Source organism: Poromitra crassiceps (genome assembly GCF_964638095.1).
Source record: "Poromitra crassiceps genome assembly, chromosome: 23".
Lineage (NCBI taxonomy): Eukaryota > Metazoa > Chordata > Actinopteri > Beryciformes > Melamphaidae > Poromitra > Poromitra crassiceps.
In genome coordinates, this window is record NC_139639.1 from 12,434,167 (window position 1) to 12,458,285 (window position 24,119).

At 41.6% G+C, this 24,119-nt stretch overlaps 1 protein-coding gene across 1 annotated transcript in view; it reads left to right on the forward strand.

Moving 5' to 3' along the window:
• Window positions 1–1,045: 1,045 nt before the first annotated feature.
• The window catches only part of amph (amphiphysin), a gene marked incomplete at both ends in the record, with an annotated part of 132,211 nt that continues 109,137 nt past the window's right edge, over window positions 1,046–24,119 (forward strand). Inside the window, one exon of the mRNA XM_083658963.1 lies at window positions 1,046–1,117. Coding sequence (XP_083515089.1) covers window positions 1,046–1,117 — 72 coding nt within the window. The remainder of the gene's footprint in view (window positions 1,118–24,119) is intronic.

A 24,119-nucleotide genomic window follows, 5' to 3' on the forward strand; every position in this document is an offset into this window, starting at 1 on the left:
TTTCCCTCTCCAAATATGATGACCATCAGAGTGAGCATTCTTAACTTATAGGCTATTATGCCACTTCACTTATCCCCCATTCAGAATGACCTAATTTGACCGTTTCAGAGAAGAGGTAGTAGGTCTATGTCTAAAGAAATCTCATTTGCAATAGAACTGTACCAGATATCTCCATACAACTACTGGTTAGTGTTCAATAGCACCCTAGACAATTCAGTAATGGTATATTTTCCAGGGATTTCTGTTTTTCTGATAAATGAGAGAAAAGTGATGGAGCCCTATGTTCCTATCACCACAAAGTACAATTTCCGCCTAAACTAAAGCTATATTTACAGGACTATAATTCATGATCTTTTTAGGTAAATCATTTTCTGACTATTTGGTGATGTAGGGCAGCCACCTGGTTCATACCTCAGCAAATCTGATGAGGAAAAGAGTGAGCATTCTCAAGGTATGAGCTTTTTTGTCACCTTTACCCTATTCGGACTGGCCTAATTTGGCTCTTTTTCAGGGATTGGGGTAGTTCTAAAGAACAGCCAAAAAAACATTTTTTCCCCAAAAATAAAATTTGCCAAGAATCAATTTCATTAATGGGAGACCCTAAAGATAAGAAAAAACATTGTTGGCATTTGTTCTACCTCGGGTAGGGGTATCTCGAAAACTAAAGCCTTTTTTGAGGACTTGCTGCTAGACTATAAATCATCCCCTGTGAATTGGCCACGTCCTGGATATCACTGAAAGACGTCATCACAACGTTATCATGACATAATGTTGCTTGCTGGGGTTACAGGCCTACGCGTTTTGCACACATCCTATGGTTTGGCTCGCCTTGTCGCTTTAAGCCCATCCCCCTCCTGTCTCTGTCTCTCCCTCTCTCTCTCAGTAGATCGCTTCCAACCCCCCCCCCCCCCCCCCCCCCCCCTTTCTCTCTCTCTCTCTCTCTCTCCCCCTCTCTCTCTCTGTGTACGTAGGCCCCTCCCCCTGTCTGTCTCTCCCTGTACAGCAGGTAATCCTCCCGGAGTGTCAGCCTCAGATCAGAGCCGCCATGACGGAGATAAAGAGCGGAGGAATCTTCGCCAAAAACGTCCAGAAGAGACTGAACAGAGCGCAGGAGAAGGTACCCTTTAATATCTTATGTTATGTAGTATCATTTAACAGCCAGACCGAGTGTAGCTGTGTGTGTGTGTGTGTGTGAGAGAGAGAGAGAGAGAGAGAGAGAGTGTTTGTAGCTGTGTGTGTGTGTGTGTGTGTGAGTGTGAGAGAGAGAGAGAGAGAGAGATGGTATGACAGACAGGCTGCTAACTGTCTCCCATCATCGGACTGCATTATTAGTGTTTATGTCCTTTGTACTCTGTATTTATGTGGACATAAATAAATCATTGAAATGTGTGTGTCTATGTGTGTGACGTTATCGGTGTGCGGTGCTGCAGCTGGCCGGGCAGGCTGCAGGCATGCCGAGGGAGGATCAGAGAGCAGGCCGCTGACTGCAGAGGGGAGCCTGGATAATATTTACAATATATACGCTAATATAAACATGAGGCTGTAGGCAATTGTGTTTAGTTTAACGTTAGATAGACATGCAGCGCTGTCTATGGCCCTTATGCGTCCATGAGTGATGTCACGAGCAGCGAGACATTCCTCATCAGATCCGTCATGATATTATGATCTGCTGTGTTAGCGGACAGACAGATGGACATGTAGGTAGGTGCGGGTTTTAACGCGTTTTTTCCTCCCAAGGTCAGAAGGGAAAGACTCTCTGTGCCGCGTCACTGCACGTCACGGCCTCTCTGACTGCAAATCAGTTTTCTATAACAAACAAATAAACACATTTTAAGCTAAAGGGAGAACATAACTGAGAATGCAATGCACTCCTGTTTGTGATCTTCGTTTAGGATAGCCTATTACCGTGTGTGTGTGTGTGTGTGTGTGTGTGTACACATACAGTATTTAGACTACCTACACACATAACCATACTGTATGAACCAGGGGCGTATGCAGAAATTGAATTATAGGTGGGCCTGGATGAAATTGGGTGGGCCTGGATAGGAAGGAAGGGGTGCAGATGCCCGGCCGACGTGTTATTTTACTAAAAATAATGCATTTGACCATCATTTCAAGTAGAATGATACCACCCAAGCAAGAATATTTCAAGTGTTTCAAGTGCTTTACTGAAATATTTGGACCATATAATGATAATACAATTATCTCAACCTTAAAAGGTTACATATAGGTGCCAAATGTTGCATACATGAATGCTTATACTTGTGTGTATACTGTTACTTTATACAGAAATTAGAACCACTGATCCATATACTGCTGTGAGTTTAAAAAATAACAACACTGAGGCTGCTTCAAGTTTGAACAAGACGCCCTCTGGTTTATTTATCCACAGAGAGAACAAAATTCCTAGATGTCATGAAGTTGTCATGCATTAGACTCTGGAGATGATGTGCCCTGCGTTTTTACAAAAGTAACAAAACCATTGGCTAGCAATGCAGCAGCAAGTTTGCCTCTAGAAAACAACCAATTAATTTTTTTTTTTTTTTTTTTTTTTTGGGTGGGCCAGGGCAAGAAGTGGGTGGGCCTGTGCCTACCCAGGCCCACCCGTAGATACGCCCCTGGTATGAACTATGAATGATCATTTTTGCATTTCGTTTTCATTGAAAAAAATATATATATACATATATATATATATATATATATATATATATAGGATATATATGTATATATTTCTATATTTTTATTTCTTTATTTATACGGTCGCCAGCGAGTTTCCTCCCTTGCTTTCTAGCTCACCAGCTGCCACTGATGTAGATAGATAGATCAGAATCAGAATCACTTTTATTGCCACAGTATGCAAGTTACATACAAGGTATTGGTCTTAGTGTCCGTATGCAGCATAGCGGTTACATCAATATACAGAGATAAGAAGTAGGAAGATAACTAACGGCAATCGCAAGGTTGCAAGTGCAATCAAATTGAATCAAATCGAGTCAATATATACAACATGTACATGAGTGGTGAAGTGTTCTGTGGATGATCAATATAAATTTACGTTGGATTTACATGAGATTTACAGACTGAGTTAAATATACGTTAAATAGGCAGTGGATTTACATGAATTTACAGTCAGAGTTAGATAACTCTGAGATAGATAGATAGATAGATAGATAGATATCATTTATTTCATGTTTCATCTATTTAGTTTAGCCTCAGGCTAACTTTTCTTTATCCTTAATTTAACGAGGTGAGACCCATTGAGATCGAAACCTCTTTTTCAAGGGAGCCCCTACTCTCTCTCTTCTCGTTATTAACCCCAATGTAAGTGGTAATTGTCCTTTAAGCTCACAAAGAGAAACAGTTTATCACTGCTTTTTAGACTGTGGCAGACTGTGTTTCCTGTTTGAGTTGCTACAGCAGATGTTGAGGATGTTTGGGGAGAATCTTTCTACATGTACAGTATGTTCATCCTCGGATGCAAATAGTCAGAAAAAAGAGTGAAATGTAACTTTTTTTATTTTGTTTTGGGTCAAGCAAAACTGGCTATCTACTTCAGCAGAAAGAATAAAGTAGAAGGCTCTTTGGACTTTAATGTAAACACTATTTTTGCCAGGATGATGAAGGCCAGGTTGAGAGTAGATTACAATTTATACAGCATTACAAACAATGTGGACGAATTATATTTTTCTCCACTCTGATTTCACGATAAGAAAGGGGTTTAGGCCTACTATTGGCATTTGGCTTTTAGGACATTGGAATATTAAGTGATATTGCATTTTTAGTCTTTAAATTAATATGAACATGAACATATGGTGCCTTGAAGATGTTGTATGCTCTGTTGTAGAGGATGAGCTCATTTTTGGGCTGATTTTGAGCTGATTTATGTCTTTCCTTTTTAATTCACTTTTGGAAAACAGCGTCATTGTATTTAGAAAGGAGTAGGACTCTTGTTTTGAGCAAATAAAGATGTTTTGAAAATTTGAAAATTCTCTCTCTCTCTCGCTGTATCTCTCTCTGTCTCTCTCTTTCTCCCTCTCAAGCTGTATCTCTCTCTCTGTCTCTCTCTTTCTCCCTCTCAAGCTGTATCTCTCTCTCTGTCTCTCTCTTTCTCCCTCTCAAGCTGTATCTCTCTCTGTCTCTCTCTTTCTCCCTCTCAAGCTGTATCTCTCTCTGTCGCTCTCTTGCCCCCTCTCAAGCTGTATCTCTCTCTCTGTCTCTCTCTTTCTCCCTCTCAAGCTGTATCTCTCTCTGTCTCTCTCCCTATCTCTCAGTAAGAGGATTGTATGTCTTCTAATAACCCTTGTAGGAAACGGTCTGAGGACAGAAACTACGGTAGTTAGTTAGCCTGCAAGTAAATAAATGCAGGCTAAGTAAATAAATGCATGCTGTGCAGGGAAATAACATGTGTTGGTTTGTTTACAATCTGATGTTGTTTGTTGGTTTGTTGTTTGTTTGTTTACAGACTGATGTTGTTGTTTGTTGGTTTGTTTACAGACTGATATAATTTGTTTGCTGTGTTTGTTGAGTCATGTTAGGGTAAGTTTCCATTAGCCTGTGTGAGCGGTTGGTTAGCCACAGTGTCTCTGTCCATGGTGCTGAAACAGTCAAGCTGCATACACAGCCTGTCTGCTGATAGAAGCAGACTGAACTGTTCAAATGTAATCTAATGAGGTTTATCAGTATCAGATAGTTCATTAGCCACACAGTGATAATCAATCAAATTAGCAATAATAATAGTAACAGGGCTCCAGACTAACCTTTGGTTGCACTGGTGCGACTTAACTTTTTAAATTTAGCCAGCACATAATTTAGGTGCACCCAAGTTAATTTGCCAACAATATAAAATAAAAGTATTTGTGAATTTTTGGTGCAAGTTTAGCAATCAAAATCTTAAGTTTTTCCGTCCGAACCTACGTATGTCGGTCTGTCCGTACTAGGGCATTCACAGACTAGTCGACTAGTAAAACCACTAGTCGACACTGTGCTTAGTAGTCGACTACTCGTTTTTTTTTATTTTTTATCTTTAACACGTTCACTGCCAATGACGTATTAATCCGTCAAAAAAAATCCAACGGTTGACTGCCAATGACGTATTAATACGTCAAAAAAAAAAAAAAAAAAATTTTGACCGTGGGATGTGCATCTAACCCTTTTACATCTCTTATATCAATATTGGAGCCACCGAACATGTACAACCCATTCCACCGACCCACTAAGTGGCGACAGTGCTCTCCCAGACTAGAGAAAGGCAAGCAAAAAGCAGTGTGAGGAAGCCATTCTCATGAAAATGGATTGGCGAAAACGCTTTCGTTTTCGCGCTGATTGCTGGCGGTGCAGGATTGCAAATTTGCATAATAGATTACGGGTGGAACACACTTTGAAACACGCAGCATAAATAAGACCAGAATCGCAAAAGCTTCATCAAAGCTCTCAACCGAAACCACAAGAAACGAGCGAGCCCATCCAGACTTGCACAGCGGCCGCCAGCAGACAGGCAGCAGCAGCAGAAGCAGTGAGCCTGGTGACGCGAGGTTACAGCAGCAACAGAAACGAGCTTGTGACACGCCCGCTGCAGCCAAGAAGAACACACACGGAGGGAGGAGTTTGAAGGAGAGGGGTGTTTCCTGCTGTTATGGAGGAAATTACTGTTCAAAACTATTGTTTAGATGTCTGAAGTCTTACTGATGCCAAAAATGAATGGTTAAAGTGACTGTTCTATCGAATTTCACAAAAAGCCGTTTATCTCAGAATAATTTTTCAGACGCTGAAACCATGCTGTATTCAACTGCTAATGCTTACATAACTACTAACTCTACAAACTAACTCTTTTAGACAGAGAAAGCACACATTCTATTAGTTCTTTTGAGATATTGTGTGTTCACAAAATCTTAGCAGAAAAGAATCCTCGGGTCTTGAAAGATGAGCCAGAATCCTCAAAAAAACCCTCTGGCAGAACCTACCTACAGTAAAAAAAAAACGGCTGGCAGTGAATGTGTTAAGAAAGAACATGAGGTATTTACACGACATACATGGACTATCATATCCCATATCCCATATCCCCCACAAAGAACATCAAAACAAAACAAAACAAGAAAACTGCATAAGATACACAATAATCCAAGAACAAACAAGACTATTGGACAAACAACCAAACAAAAACAATGCATTCAAAGTAAATACATAGATCTTGCCCTGTTGGCAGCTAGGAAATGCATAGCTTTAAATTGGAAAGCATCCAATCCCCCAGCTGTAGTTCACTGGTGGAATGAACTCTCAAGCTACCATACATTGGATAACATTTACTACAAGAGCAAAGGCAGATTCTTAGACATCCCCAACATATGGCAACCACATACAGAGTTTGACTTTTAAGAACTTTTTACCCGAGTGTCATTAGGCTTATCAGGATAGGAGCTGAATGCATTGTTTTTGTTTGGTTGTTTGTCCAATAGTCTTGTTTGTTCTTGGATTATTGTGTATCTTATGCAGTTTTCTTGTTTTGTTTTGTTTTGTTGTGTTTTGATGTTCTTTGTGGGGGATATGGGATATGATAGTCCATTTATGTCATGTAAATACCTCATGTTCTTAATAAAAAAAAAAAAAAAAAAAAGACTAGTCGACTACCTTTAGGGACGACTAGTCGACTAGTAAAATTCACTAGTCGTGAATGCCCTAGTCCGTACATCCGTCCCACGTTCATTAACGTGATATCTCAGGAACGCCTTGACGGAATCTCGTCAAATTTAGCTCAAACGTCCACTTGGATTCAAAGATGGACTGCTTAGATTTTGGTGGTCAAAGTTCAAGGTCACTATGACCTCACAAACGCCATTTTATAGCTCGTTAACATGATATCTCAGGAATGCCTGGACGTAATTTCATCACATTTGGCTCAAACGTCCACTTGGACTCAAGGATGACCTGATTAGATTTTGGTGGTCAAAGGTCAAAGTTTAAGGTCACTGTGACCTCAGGAACACTATTTTCTACTTTCTTTTCGTTTTTATATTTTATTTTAAATGTTTTATAGAACAGTAAACATACAATACAAACAGGCTCAGACACAGGAAAAGGAGTAATAACATTTTTTGTTTTAAGTAAAACAAAAAATAGTAATATAAAAACAAAAAAACATCTTTGACATTTAACATCATAACATAGAGCTACCCGCCGCATAAGGTGCTTATGTGCTTGTAAGAGATATTGCGTATGGGATCTTATACAAGGGGTCTGTGGAGGAAATCAGGTGGGCAAGCCGTCAATTACCCCTAACCTCAGTCACTTGTCATTCTTAACTCATTGAGTGCCAGCCACTTTTGGAGAACGGACGCTCCCAGTGCCAGAGTTTCAGAGCGTTTTCAGTGATTTCTCGAGGCCCACAGAATATTGTAAATATTATAAACACCGAATATTGTAAACACCGAACACGCCCAAAGAACGATGATACTCTATTGTATCATCAGCAAAAAAAAGTTTATTACATTTTCCGTTCTTTAGTTATCAGCCGGAGAAGATAGGTTGTTTTCACCAAAAACAGACGTTTCAAATTAGAAGCTGAGATAATCAGCCTTTTGTGAAATGAAGCATTTCAAGCACATCACTGACTCTGAAGCTAATATTTTCTGATGTAGTGACACCTCAAAAATAATTTCCTTCAATAAAACAGCGAAAAAAAAGGAATTTTGTTTGGCAAAATAATATTTTTTAGCTGCAACCAGCAGCGCTGGTTGCAGCCGGAGGGGCTCAATTGTGGGAGCAGATTGGCTGCTGCAGGCACAGCTAACGTTATGCTTCATGCATATCGATGCATACCGATGCGGTTTCCGTTTCATCACGGGGCTTCTTCTGCTGTTTTTCCTCACCTTTCTCTAATCTGGAGAGCACTGTCGCCACCTCCGTAAAATAGGTTATACACATTCAACATGCCCCAAATTTGTACAGGAGATGTATCAGGCTTTGATCCACGTCCCACCGTCAAAAAACGCAATTGACGACTTTAGTCATCATTGGCACTCTACGTTACTATTTGAATTGACGACTATAGTCGTCATTGGCACTCAATGAGTTAAGATCCTTACACATCAAGAGCGATGCGAATATACGGCACGAAATTGCGATGCGAGTTTTGACCCAAAAAAATAAACGCCGCAATAACGCTCAGCGAAACTTCGCCGTTGGTACGCACGGTTCCATTAACTGATATTTGTTCGGAAAATATTATTGACGTGCGAATTAATCACACAAAAAAAACGCTCACCTTTAAAGGGATAGTTCGGTTTGTTTGAAGTGGGGTCCTATCAGCTAGTGAGATACACTAACTTAATTAGGTACAGTGGTCTTGAAGCGGGGCGCAGCGTCTAACGAGATCCGGCACCCAGAGCAGCAGCCAAACCAGCCTTTTCTCTCTCAGTACTGGGGGTCAACAACTAAAACTATAACTGTAATTTAGCCACCTAAAACAACGCCCACCTAAACAAATCGATATCCGTGTACATGCACGCTCTATTTTGACAATTTTCAGCGCTTTACTTTTCCGCAAAACAGCAGTTTCATTCGGCACTGCTTTTTCTCCCAACCGTACAACCACCGTATTCCTCCGCTAAAAGCCAGCTCCGAGCCGCAGCACTGGATTACTCCGCAGTTATTTGGGGGTAGGCTATTTTATTTCTCCCGGTTTGAAGACACAACAAATAGAATACACGAACGAAAATATGAGTGATTTTGATAGCGAGGATGATATGCCATTCACCTTGGTGACAAGAGGATACAATTATGAACCAGAGAGAATACAGAAGAGGAACTTTTGCAGAGAGTGAACAGGCAGAGAGATGCGCCTGCTGCCTAAATGCCTGGGTGCCCTGGCTGCAGACCTTATTCACCATTCCCAGGATAAATTGTGGAAAACGACCCAGACCAGAGAGGCCAGGTGACTTGTTGTCTCTAAAGTAAGTCAGTGTTTTATCTCTCTTGCCTTCCTGTTTTGTAAACCGCGGCTCTGTGCTCTGTGCTGGCTTTAGCGGAGGAATACGGTGGTTGTACGGTTGGGAGAAAAAGCAGTGCCGAATGAAACTGCTGTTTTGCGGAAAAGTAAAGCGCTGAAAATTGTCAAAATAGAGCGTGCATGTACACAGATATCGATTTGTTTAGGTGGGCGTTGTTTTTGGTGTTTTAGGTGGCTAAATTACGTTTTAGTTGTTGACCCCCCGTACTTACAGAGAAAAGGCTGGTTTGGCTGCTGCGCTGAGTGCACGGTCTCGTTCCACAATGCGCACTCACTCCTGAACACTGTACCTAATTAAGTTAGTGTATCTCACTAGCTGATAGGACCCCACTTCAAACAAACCGAACTATCCCTTTAACCTCGTCAAAGTAGGTTAAAAACGGGTCCCATATAGTTGAGAACTTTCCAAATTAGTTTGTTCTCAGGAACCGAAGTCTTTCCATCTGTACTACAGAGACCATGTCCATTAGCCACACCTGGAAAGAAGGTGAAGAGGAGGATTTCCATTCCTTCAAAATAAGTCTTTTGGTGGTGTCTACTATTAACTGAGCAGAGTTGTACCACAGACAGACTCCTTTCCCATATAATGTCAGATAAATCAATACCAAGTTCCCCCTGCCACGGTTCTCTAATCCTCTCAGTAGATGCTGTATGCCGGTTGTCAAACATACATACAAATCTAGAGATAAGATGCCTGGAGTGAGGAGGGTTCAGCAATACATCGAAAAAAGCATGCTCATTTGGGAGCGTTTCAAAGGTATGAATCTTAGATCTAACATAATTTCTGGTTTGCAAGTATCTGAACCAGTTCGTGCCGGGCAACTCAAACTTCCTCTTCAGTTGATCAAAAGATGCAAAATTTTATACCTTGTTAACTGTCGATTAACTAGTTAACTAGTCGCCTAACTAGTTAACTGTCGTTAACTGATGCACTCAAGCAACTGTGATCGTATCTTAGTCACAATTTGTGACGGAGGTTATGTCAGTTGGGCAGTTGTGTGTGTGTGTGTGTTGAATGCATTTGCAATTGCTCAACTGTGATGTCACCCGATATTTGGGTCTGGATCGAGGCTGTCACCCAACTGGAAATTTTTTTTTTTTTTTTTTTTTTTTTTTTTTTTTTTTTATATATTTTTTTTTTTTTATTGATTCATTCCAAAGCATACAGTCAACAAGCATACATTAAACATCAATACAGAGTATGCTACTTCGATAGAAACAAAATAAATGAACAAAACAAACAAACAAACAGGGGTATCATGTTAGAATAAACTCAGGCATTAACAAAAATATTTAAATCTTTACAAATATTCACAGTTTTTAAGGCTTTACTGTTCTTGAGATCACATAAAGTTTTAATGTAATGTCCAAATTCAACTTTGAACTGTTGGATGTGCGGTTTCTTGGTAGCCCACTTGCACTTATGTAAATAGTATTTCCCATATAAAATAAAAAGGTTCAAAATAAATAATCTTTTACAATCAATATCACTCTTTTCATAAAAAAATATAATGTCTCTTTTTTCTAAGTGAACAGTTGGACCAGTCAGCTCCTTGAAGAAACGCTCTATCTCTATCCAAAATAATTTTGCACATAAACAATCAAAAAATAAATGACATATGGTCTCAATTTCAAGATTACAAAACACACATATTCCATCAATATCAATCCTGAACCTTGAAAGTACCTGGCTAACAGGATAAATCAAATGTAAAATTTTAAAAGAAACTTCTCTAATCTTGTTGGTAACACAATACTTCTTATTGATATTCCAAACTGCCTTCCAATCAATATTCTCAAATCTAGAATTCCAGAAAAACTTGGCAGTAGGTGTTGTGGACTCCTGACATAATTTCCTAATGAACTTATTAGTACATTTTTTGTCTGTGAAACATATACCATCTACCATAAGGTTACCATTAACTTGTGGATTCAAATCAAGCATCATACTTCCTTGTAGTAACCTCAAAAGACCGGCAGGTATTGCGTCAAAGACAACAGCAAACTCTTTGGGCGTAACTGGAACTCCGTATTTTCTGAGGAATTCTGCATAAGTAAATAGAAGTCCATCTTCATTTAGTAATTGTGCCACCAACAAAATGTTATTTTTAACCCATTTATCAATATACAGTGTTTTATTTTTGAATCTAATATATTTATTATTCCAAATTAAACATCTATGGGGCGAAAAATTGTGTTTATACATAAGTAACCAGGATAATAATACTTGTTTATGGTAGTTTGACAATGTGACAGGGATCTTATTGATGTCAAAATTACAATGCAGGAGGAATTCAATACCACCTAATTTTTCAAAAATAAGTTCTGGAAAAATGTACCACAGTTTATCTTTTCCTTTCATATAATTTTGTATCCACTTGACCTTGAACGTAGTATTTGAAGTACCAAAATCTAACACATTGAGACCCCCTTCACAATATGTATTACAAATCACACTCTTTTTTAAATAGTGGGGTTTATTCCTCCAAACAAAATTAAAGAGTCTTGTGTCAATCTGTTTAACTATTGCCTGTGGGACATCCAATACCATTGCAGTATATACCAACCGTGATAAACCTTCACTTTTTGATAACAATACACGGCCATTTAAAGATAAATCTCTCATTAGCCAAGAACCAAATTTCTTATTGATCTTCTCAATCAAAGGAGGGAAATTCAAATTCACCCTTTCATCTTGATTTTTACATATTTTAATACCCAAGTATGAAATTACATCTTTTATGGGAATACCACATATTTCAACCAAATCATGCGGCTTATTTTTTAAAGCAAAAAGGTCGCATTTTTTTATATTTAAAGTTAAACCTGATACCGAAGAGAATACAGCAAGGCAATCGATAGCTTTTTTAACTTCTTTTTCATCCTGTAAAAAAATTGACGTATCATCTGCTAACTGACAGCATTTTAATTCTTTCCCGGCTATTTGAATGCCTTTGAAATGGTCTTTTTTAACGTGAAGTGCCATCATTTGCATGACGAGTAAAAATAAGAAAGGAGCAGCCGGATCCCCTTGTTTAATCCCTCTCCCGATATTAAATCTAGGAGTGGTTCCATTTGATAATTTAACTGAACTATTACAGCCTTCGTATATTGTCTGGATTGCACGTTTGAAATAACTGCCAAAGCCAAAGAAGTCTAAAGTATCAAATAAAAATCTGTGCTCCACAGTGTCGAAGGCCTTATAGTAATCCACAAACAAAATATAGCTATCATCATCAATGAACTCGCTATAATCAATCAGATCTAAAACTAGACGAATATTATTGCTTATGTGCCTTCCACGCATAAAACCAGATTGACACTCGTCAATAATTGAATTAAGGCACAACTTCAATCTCTGAGCAAAAATCAGTGCAAATACTTTAGCATCATTGTTAATTAAAGTTATAGGCCTCCAATTTTCAATCATTAATAAATCTTTATCTGGCTTTGGTATTAAAGAAATAAGCCCTTGAGCCAATGTTGGAGGAAGCTTCCCAACCTCTATTGCTTCCCTAAAGACACATAACATAAATTCTGCAAAGTCATCTTGAAATACTTTGTAGAACTCACTCGTTAGTCCATCGTTCCCAGGGGATTTATTATCCTTTAATTTAGAGATACTATTTTTTACTTCTGTTAAAGTTAAATTCTCCTCACACATCTTTTTTGAATCCTCATCTATAGACTTTGCATTCTGCCTTATAGAGGCAAAGAAAGATGCATCACTAATATCACTTCTTTTGGTATATAATTTCCCATAAAAGGATGTAACAAAGCAAGAGATATCTTTTAGATTTTCAGAAACTTGGCCATTAATGTTGAGCTTAACTAATGAGGAAAGTTCTGCATTCCTTTTTTCCAAATTAAAAAAATATTTTGTGTTCTTTTCGCCTTCTTCCAGCCATTTCCTTCTCGATCTTACAAAAGCTCCTCTTGCTTTGTTTTCATAAATTTGGTCCAATTCTAAATGTAACTTGGTCAACCTATTTTTATCTTGTTGATACAGTCTTTCTTTTTCGTACAATGTAATTATTTCTCTGGTTATATCATCTTCCTTTATTCGTTTAGCCTTTGCTAATTCCTTCCCCCTCTGGATCGCCAAACTTCTGATATTATATTTCATAAACTCCCAATGTCCGCCATAGGATTTTAATACTTTAGCCTTATTCCAACTTTCATTAATAATCAATTTAGCAGCTCCCAAAAATTGTTTGTCTTCTAAAAGGGCATTGTTTAATTTCCAATAACTATTATTGGGTTTCCTTCCTTCCATTGTATTATTAAGACTAACTGCACCCAACTGGAAATGATGTCACACAATTGCTCGACTGTGATGTCATCAGGCAGTGTCTGTATGTCTGCAACGCTTACTTCAGCACCTGGGTGTGATTTTCTTTAACACCTTTGCATATTTTTCATCTGTTTCAGTTTTCCATGATACCTTGTACCGGTAATTTAGAAGACTTGCGCTGTTCAGCAGTGAAAGATTAGTTTGGTTTGCAATGCGTATTGAACCTAAAATCTTGTACCTAAACGGTTCGGTACCACTACGCTCATTGTTACAGCCCTATTGTCAATCATACATACCTGGTCTGTACGCTCGATTCCTAGGGTGGAGACTCTGGAGATGATTCGCCATGGCTGCAGTCATGGAAATCGCCTGCTCCTCGGGCTCCCAAAATCATGACTGACAGACAGACACCACCCACCTAGGTGCCATCATGCAACGTGCGCCATCGGCTCAAACTACATCACAGTTGCTCGAGTGACATCACTGATGACATCACAACTGCCTGAGTGACATCACGGTAGAGCAATCACAGTTGCTCGAGTGACATCACTGATGACATCACAATTGCTCGAGTGACATAACTGATGACATCACAATTGCTCAAGTGCAGGGGCGGAGCTACACTCTCAGTCCAGAGGGGGCGGACCATTCTCAGTGGGCTTTTTGGTTTCATTCTGATCGCCATAGAAGATATTCAGGTCCGAGTAGACCTGAATTACACACTGTAAATAATGTATTTTCTGCAACGTAGCAGTTCATATCCTCATAATAGCTCGCCCATAAATGAACGTGAATCTGTCTAGTCTCCTCCGGGCTGCCTCGGCCAGCTTCGGGCAGCCTCGGTTTCCTCATCCGGGGTCTGTGAATCCAACAGAGGCATTCCTTCTCTGTTCTCGGCCGTGCAGTGCTTGTTCGTCCCTGGCCTGTTGTTCCTCTCTCTCTCCTCGTCCACTCTTCAATTTCGATTAGCTCTTCATCCGTCATTGTAAATAGTCGCGGGAAAATGGCCCAGCCAGGTAGACAAAGGAGTCAGCAGGAAACTCACGAGACTTCAGCGGGACTTGGGGCAAGAGTTGGATATATATCCCCTATCCTCTCCGAAAACACAATTTGTCACTTATTGAGCCAAGTAATATGTCCAAGAAAGCATACAGTGAAGCCACTTTAGGGCCTGTGTCCACCTAGCATCTTTTCCTCAGGTCCAGTGTCTTTTTTCAGTTGTCTCCAATGGGGGGAGAGCGTATGCGAGCGCACACGGACGTCTAAACAAAGTGCGCTGCACCCACCGTCTATTTTCAGAGCGCTCCGGCGTTTTTGTGCGCCGGCTTCCAGCGCTCCCAGCTGAGAATAATTTAACTTTTCAGAAAGACGCTGGTGTCGGGTGCTCCTTTTCTGGCAACTAATCATATGGAGAAACTATCGCAACAGAGACAGAAAGGCTCAATTGTGGGAGCAGATTGGCTAGACACTTAATATGTCTGGTGAGTGTTGTGCTTACTGCTTTTAATAGCGTAGCCTACCTGTGTTGTTAGCTTGCTAGCTGTCAGCTATCAAGCTGAACTAACGTTACTTTCAGACTGCTTCTTGTTATATTGTGCGCCGAGACCAGCGCTTCCCAGCGCACTTCCAGCGTTTAACGTCGGAAAAAGACGCGAGGTGTACACAGGCCCTTACAGACCAGCTTATTCTGAAGAAGAAGAAGAAAAACCAGGCTGCCAGTCCTGTTCAAATGTTTCAGCCCCGAGGACAGCGCAGCGCACGGCACTCTATTATGTATCAACGATTCAGCACCACCACCGATGGACAGAGACAGGCTGTAACAGACAGCAGCCTGTCATACACTCTCTCTCGCACACACACACACACACACACACACACACACACACACACACACACACACACACACACACACACACACACACACACACACACAATCATTTGTGCAATAGTCAATTTTGGTGAGTTGTTTCTATGCAATTCAGTTACATGACATGTAAGTAGTAAACCTATATATTTTTTTTCCAGTGAATGATAGAGCCTACGTGCAGTGTTCCCTTTTTATTTTGTAGTGATATGCACTACAGGACCTCACAGGCTGTGCATAAAAACAAATGCTGTAAATTGTACAAGGAACCCTCTAACCTCTAAAAATATTAATGTTTAGAACTGCATTAAGAATTGACCACAAAGTAGTAACATGTAGCCTACTTTTTGTTAAACATTACCAACACACTAGAGCAGTAAAAACAATAAGCTATGGTGTAGTGTTGTCATGGTTCTCGGTACTTCGGTACTTGGTCGGTACTACACTGCTACGGTACTGAACGGTACCGGTTTTTCATGGTACCGAGGGTACCGAGTTTAGTTTGCCACCATGGCTTTAACTCCAGGCGACTGAGGCGAGTTTATTTGAGTGCTGGCAATGAACACCAAAACATGGACACAGCCGTCAGCTAACGTTAGCCTGTCTGCCTGAGCAACACACATACTGTACATACTGCGCATACAGCCCGCGCACTTCCGGGACTACGGTGTCCCCGAACGTCCACACGGAATTGCGAACAGTCATTCACAGCTTGTTGACACGAGCAGTGCGCACAGTGCGGCGAAGAGAATGGCTAGTGGAAGTACAGCAGGAGCGGCTGCTCCGATTCCAACAACTCAACTTGTAGAGAAGAAGAATGCAAAGAGTCGCATTTGGAAATATTTCGTATTCAAGGCAAATGCAGATGATGTTATCATCAGTCCCCAAAACCACATCCAATCTCGCCAAGCACCTGAAAGACAGGCACCCAGACCTGTTCAAATAATTCAAGGTGGGTTAATTCTTTCAAACGGTGTAAAATAACACGTTTAACAACATATCAAACGGACCTTATCCTGTCGCATTAGTTTTTGAGATAGCTGGCAATGCATTGTGTAACCAAAAAACATTTGGCTAACGTTAACGTTACGTCAACGTGTTTTGTAATGGAATCATTATGGTGTGGTGACCACAACATAGTCTGCCGGACGGCACGGTGGCTCAGTGGTTAACACTGTTGCCTCACAGCAAGAAGGTCCCGGGTTCGAACCCCGGTCCGTCCCAGGTCCTTTCTGTGTGGAGTTTGCATGTTCTCCCCGTGTCCGTGTGGGTTTTCTCCGGGTGCTCCGGTTTCCTCCCACCATCAAGAAAGACATGTATGTTAGGGTTAATACTCCTGTCAGTGCCCCTGACCAAGGTACTGGCAAAAGAACTGGAGTTGGTCCCCGGGCGCTGCACAGTGGCTGCCCACTGCTCCTAGTTCTAGGAAGGTTCCTAGTAGAGGATGGGTCAAATGCAGAGGATGAATTTCCCCAAGGGGATAAATAAAGGATAACTTAACTTAACTTAACTTAACTGCTAGTGATCTATAGCAGGCTTGGGACAGAAACCTCAAGTGCAGTCATGTGACTCTGGTGGATTGAGCAGCTGGGGCTATTTAAGCTAATCAAAGTATCTTGTTCTTCAGTCTACGTCTCCTAGCACAGGAGGCAACTAGACCACTCTACACAGCCTGCAGCTACTAGCTAGCTTACCACTCTTAGCTATAGCTACCAACGTGCTGTAACTTCCATGTACATAGATAGGGATCTGGAATAAATGATGCCAGCACACATTGCTGGATCAACTTTTACCTTCCTCATTTGTCATTCCCTACATTGGTGACCGCGACGGTTCCTGCCGTTTTGTAGGAGCCACGAGCATGCGACATGGAGCTAGTTTTTGGCGACCAGCCAAAGCTACTGCCTCGTTTTTTCATCTTGCTGCCCGGCTGACGGGGAGCTGCTGTTCATCATGACGCCTCACGTTCCCTTTTGCCGATTGCGAGGGGACGCACGGGGGGCTGCTGCTCGACTTCCAGACCTGGCCCGCTTCGGAAGCTACCACGGCTGCGCTCTGCACGGGGTTCCGGCTTCTACGCCACGGTTTGACGACGCAGAGCCTCCGCCGGCTGCCATGACTGAGGGGGTGGATCCGAGGACTTTCGTCTGTCCCCTGCAACGATGACAGCTCCCGCCTGGGTGTCGGCGTCGGAGACCGCCACTGCAGCTTCAACCTGGTATCAAACCATGCCACCCGGCCTGGGACCACAACATCTGGCCCAATGCCGAGCCATGCCGTCTTAACACATTCACTGCCAGCCGTTTTTTAATACTGTAGTTAGCTTCTGCCAAGGTTTTTTTTGAGGATTCTGGCTCATCTTTCAAGAGCCGAGGATTAGTTTCTGTTAGGATTTTGTGAACACACAATATCTCAAAATAACTAATAGATTGTGTGCTTTCTCTGTCTAAAAGAGTTAGTTTGTAGAGTTAGTAGTTATGTAAGCATTAGCAGTTGAATACAGCATGGTTTCAGCGTCTGAAAATTTATTCTGAGATAAATGGCTTTTTGTGAAATTCGATAGAACAGTCACTTTAACCATTCATTTTTGGCATCAGTAAGACGTCAGACATCTAAACAATAGTTTTGAACAGTAATTTCCTCCATAACAGCAGGAAACCCCCTTCTGCTTCAAACTCCTCCCTCCGTGGGCGTTCTCCTCCGCCCTCCTTGGCTCTGCAGCGGGTCTGTCACAAACGAGTTGCTGCTGCCTGGCTGCTTCCTGGCAGTCTGGATGGGGCTCGCTGGATGGGGCTCGCTCGTTTCTTGGCGTTTCGGTTGAGAGCTCTGATGAAGATCTTGCGATTCTGCGCTTATTTATGCTGCGTGTTTCAAAGTGTGCACCCAGTCTATTCTTGGAACCCCCCACCGTTGCCACCGCTGTGCGTCAGTGTGAAAGCGAAAGCGTTTTCGCCATCCATTTTACAGTATGAGAACGGCTTCCTCGCGCTTTTCCCTGCAGTTTTGGCTCGCCTCTTCCTACTCTGGAGAGACATGTCGCCACTCAGTGGGTCGGTAAAATAGATTAAACACATTCAATACCTCCAATATTTGTATAGGAGACGTAAAAGGGTTGGATCCACGTCCCACCGTCAAAATTTTTTTTTTTTTTTTAAGCCGAGATATCTCGTCATTGGCAGTCAACCGTTGGATTGTGTAAGCCGAGATATCTCGTCAATGGCAGTGAACGTGTTAACAGCCGACATGGTTTCAGACTAACTTTTCTGCCTACTTGCAAGTGTCCCACACCAGTGCGGTGGGCCAGCACACATTGCTGGACTGGCACATGCTGTTGGGCCTGCACACGCTGCTGGACTTGCACACGACACGGCTAATACCTGGCACAGCGTTAGCTAGCATAGTGTAGCACGTGTGCAATGCAATGGAATCATTATGGAACTATGGCTAAGTTCGGCTATTAGCCGTGTCCCATAATGATTCCATTACAAACATTGCATTGCACACGTGCTACACTATGCTAGCTAACGCTGTACCAGGTATTAGCCGGGTCCCATAATGATTCCATTACAAAACACGTTAACGTTAGCCAAACGTTTTCTGGTTACACAATGCATTGCCAGCTATCTCAAAAACTAATGTGACAGGATAAGGTCCGTTTGATATGTTGTTAAACGTGTTATTTCACACCGTTTGAAAGAATTAACCCACCTTGAATTCTTTGAACAGGTCTGGGTGCCTGTCTTTCAGGTGCTTGGCGAGATTGGATGCGTTACCCTTGCCATAAAAAGTTGAATGTAGGCTAAGTAAGCAGAAGCACAATATTGTTTTTGTTTTAAATACTTGAGGGCTACATGCCACTGGTGTTGCACTGTCTGCACTCACTGCCATACAGAGTTGAATGTAAGAAGTAAGCAGAAGCACATTGTTTTGTTTTAAAGTTGAAGGCTACATCATGTAGAGAAATTAAATGAAGAATTTAGTGCACTGAGGGGTGTTTTGATCACATTTCCTAACCTATGTGGTCAAACTTTGATTTGTAACTGTTCGTTTTTAGTCATTTTCAACAACAGAGCTGCCAACCTGCATGCATTTTTCTTACCAGGCACGCAATTTGACACCCAAGTACGCTGGTACGATGTGTCACTTGAAACTACGCAAAAATGAGTTGACGCCTGTTAATTCAATGGAGCACAATGCACCATCCAAGCATGTCCTGCTTTGTGAATTCTACTTCATCCTGTGGCGATAACCAGACCAATCCAACTGACAAAAGGAGTGAGTCTAGCCCAGGGGTGCCCAATACGTCGATCGCGATCGACCGGTCGATCGCGAAGGTAGTGTGGTCGATCGCATGGCATTGAGGAAGATTTTTTTTTTTTTTTTTTACTGTTTTTCCACTGTTTCCACTGTTTTTCCACTGTTTTTCCACTGTTTTTCCACTGTTTCCACTGTTTTTCCACTGTTTTTCCACTGTTTTTCCACTGTTTTCCACTGTTTTCCACTGTATACTCAGTGTATATATATATAAATAAATATGTTTGGTAGATCACTTTGACTTGGTCATTTTAAAAGTAGCTCCCAAGCTGAAAAAGTGTGGGCACCCCTGGTCTAGCCAATCAGAGGCAGAGGCGGGTGGGTCATGACAAGCTCCTCACGGTTTAGTCAGTCAGGCCCTCTCCGCACTTAGCTTGGAAGCTCACAGCACTGGCTGGTTCCAGACAACTTTTCAGTCCCTCTCGGAGACAATCTTTCTCAGAAGAGACTAACGTTGGCGACAAATCTGGAGACTTTCTCTGACATGGGATTAACATTACCAGCAAGCAGCAGTAAGCAGGCAATGAGGATAGTTGGGTAGCGTGTGCCTTTACCACAGCTGAAAGGCCCGCTATTGCAGACTGGTATTAGCATCAATGCTAGGGGACTGTGGTATTAAAAGCACATTTGCAGAGATGGCAGTGACAACAGAATACACACACAGGCTTAGCTGGATCTTACCTACATTTGTATGAGGGGGGCATTGTGCTCATCACATGTATAACTAACGCGAGTTGTAATTTATCCCGGCGCACGCTAAAACTGGCACAAGCGTGTGGAGTTTTTTCTTTAATTTCTTCCTCCATAAAATGAACGGTGTTACCGGTGGGCTTGTTACGTAATCGGTGTATGTCCCACCACCGTAACACTGACTGCTGCGGCAAGCGTACATGTCATCAAGCCTACATGCCCTCAAGGCTACATGCCCTCAAGCCAAGTCAAACGAGTGTGTTATTTTCTGACAAGCAAACCTTTTTCACAGTTGGAGTTTGACGAGGCAATTAAGGGCAATGCGCTCAGCTCAGTACGACTGTTTAATAAGTGATGAATATCTGGTTGCAAATGTAAAGTTAAATATCAAAGAAATAACAAACTCAAGTATTCTACTTATTATACTATAGGGGATAACGGCATACAATATCAAAGCTTAACAACACTATGCCCTTGTGCGCCTTCGTGTGGTGTGTGGCAGGTCTGCAACAAGTCAATGTGTTGTGTTGAGAGCACGGAGTAGGCTATCAGGGCTGAGAACTGAAACGCCTATTCAGTAAAAACAAGTTTGGTGATTCTATTCATGTGCTGATGTACGGTCATTTAAGAGTGAAAGCGCACTCAGTACTGCACATAATGGTGTTTTCATTGCGACTTTTCATGGGCTGTTCTCACTATTACCATTGTACAATGTATCACTTGGCTGCCATTCTGAGTATAAAAGCATTTGCCCCAGTGCGAGGTCCGCACGTGACTCGCGGAGCTCCGCCTCGCGGAGCCTTGCTCGAGTATAATGAGCCCTTTATGCTCCCCGGCGAGTATTGCATCCTCACGATATTTTGGGTCTGTTTTAACTTAAAAACAGGGAGGTCACGTCTACCCAAACAATTATATCATTTTTAAACAGTGATGTTTCTGTATACCGTAAATTTCGGACTATAAGCCGCGGCTTTTTCCCCGTTTTTTGGCCCCTGCGGCTTATATAACGGTGCGGCTTATCTATGGATTTTTTTCAGCAAACGGCCACTCGGTGACCTCCAAAATCGATGGATTTTACAGGTTACACAGCTTCATCTGCACATTTTATGTGCATTGCTTTGCTGCTTGTTTTTTTCGATTATTTTTTTGTAAAGCACCTTGAATTGCCTTTGTGTATGAAAGGTGCTATATAAATAAAATTTGACTTGACTTGACTTGACATCATTTGGCGGAAATCAACCGGCATCACGGTGAACATGGCGCTCAGCTAGACAGCTGCTACACCAGACCAAACAATATGTTTTAGCGATCTGATCTAAAATGAATAAGGTGACCAGAACCAACTGAATAACTTTAAAGAGTGAGGCGAATGTCTGATGGAAGAAGCACAAGACTGAAAACCAGTCAGCAGAAAGAAAAGAGACGAAGCAATCACCGCCATGAATGAGGAAATGACTCACCTGCTGGAGGCTGGAGATACACGGCTTGGGCTTAACTTTTACTCCGTGAAACACTATCGATTAAGTCCGACATCGCTCAGAGGTTTTGAGCAGCTTGAAAACAAGTTTGAAAACGTGCAGAAGTCCATCCACTCACTCACTAAAGAAAATAAGGCAACCGTGAACAGAGTTTCTAATGTGGAAAAGCGCATCAGCGCACTGGAGGACAAAAACAACACAGTGAGTCCGAAAATGGATAAAATGCAAAAACAAATCGAAACCCTGCACACGCAGGTTGATGACTTAATCAGCAGGAGTAAAAGAAATAACATTCGCCTGATCAATGTAAAAGAGGAGCTGAGATTGGTGACATGGACGCTTTCCTTGGCAAAATCCTGTGTTACATCCTGGACCTGAAGGAAGGCGAGAAACCACAGTGGACAGGGCACACCGGGCGCCTCGGCCACGTCCAGACCCCGGCCTGACACCGAGGGCCATCTTCATCCGCCTACTCCACTGGCCCGACCGTCAACTCATCCTCCAGGCTGCGGGGAAGAAGCCTCTTCCCCGCAGAAGGGTACGCGCTTTTTCGTCCGGCAGGACCTCTCCGCGTTGGTGCAACAGAAACGCGCAACATACAACAGCATCATCGAAAAGGTTAAAGTCAATGGATATCGCTTTGGCGTACTGTACCCAGCGAGACTCGTCATAACCATTGATGGACAGCGGCGGAACAAGAGCTCAAAGTGAAACTGCCGAATATCTTTTGAGTTGGACTGGTCAATAGTACTGTGAGTAACTAAAATAAAAAAATAAAAAACGGAATTCTCTCTTCTTTAGCACTCTTTCTAACTATAAATCCACTTCTGTTTTAATTTCCTCTCTTGCCCTCTTTTCACCACACCGCGGACACTGTGTGCACTGTAAAAAAAAACACAGGTGGTGTTGTGTAGGGGTGTCACGATACACTCAGTTCACGATACGATACGTATCACGATACTAGGTTCACGATAACGATACGATACGATACGATTTTAACAATATTTTTTTAAACTTGAATAATGACAATATATGACTGGAAAAGTAGTATTTTATTTGAAATGCACAAATACAAAACATGCTGTTGTGGGAAATTGTTATTACAATAACAACTAGAAAAAACATGAGATTGGAGATAAGGCTTATCTTGAAATAGAATGAGTTACACCGTCACTTAGATTTACTTTGAACTAAAAGGTTTCTCAGCAGTATAAATTCTCATTATGCATCTTCAGTTTTTCTTCAAACTCAAACAAGACTTTTCTTAGTCTATTTTTTATGCATCTTCAGTTTTTCCTGTCAAGTAAACAGTTTTGCCAGAAACTCAATTGAATGGTTTCTCTCCTGTATAACTTCTCATGTGTCTCTTCAGAGACTTGTTCAACTGAACTACTTTCCACACATTGAACTTCAACAAACAAAAACGTTTCTTTGTCTATTTTTGAAAAAAAAAAAAAAATTTTTTTTTTTTTTTTTTTTTTTTTTTCACGATATGAAATTTCATCTCAACGATACATATCGTGACGTTTTACTATCGCGAAATTTCGTGGGACGATATATTGTGACACCCCTAGTGTTGTGTTATGTTGTTTTGTTGAAATGTTAATAAATGGGAGCTTCCTCAAACAGCCATCTCTTTCCCGACAATCCCCTCTGTGCACGAACCCTTACATATGGTAATTAAACATTAAAACACACAAAAAAAAAAAAAAAAAAAACATTAAAACACCTGCGGCTTATAGTCCGGTGCGGCTTATATATGTAACAAACAGGCAATTTTGCTGCTGCGGCTTATACTCCGGTGCGGCTTATAGTGCGGAAATTACGGTAAATCATTACAATATGCTCCCGTGAGGTGGGGATGCGTTTAGCTGCTGCCGGGCGGGGGTGCAAAACTCGGCATAACACCTGGACAAATGTGCAAGGCGGACTGTTATCTTGCCTGCCTTAAGGCACGCGCAAACAGGTGCGCAAGCAAAAATAGGGGATATCGCCTGTACCAAGATAGGTCCCTAGCTTTCTTGCTCTGAGCCAAAAGGCTTCTGTGATGAGCTGACTGGACTACTGTATATTATGTCCTGTTGCTAACTGACATCCAAGGTTCATCCTATTTACTGCAGCAGTGAACGTTTCCATTGGATGAGAAGCTGACGGGATGGTAATGCTTGTACCAGGTATTAGTCGGTTGCCGTCTGTTTTGTTTCTTTGGCTATAAGCAGGATTAATGCACTTCGAGGTGTACATTATCATAAATTAATGGACTTCGCAGAGGCAACCGTCAGTACCACCATCAGTGGTACAGTTCACACCTCCACGTCGTCCATTAATTTGTGATAATGTACACCTTATCGTGCATTAACCCTTACATCATCTCTAATATGCGTCTTACTTTGCGCCCAGATTGTGCATCCTGTAAGTAACACAAGTGGACTTGGACTTGAATACACATATAGGACCATGCACCATGTTACTTACGGC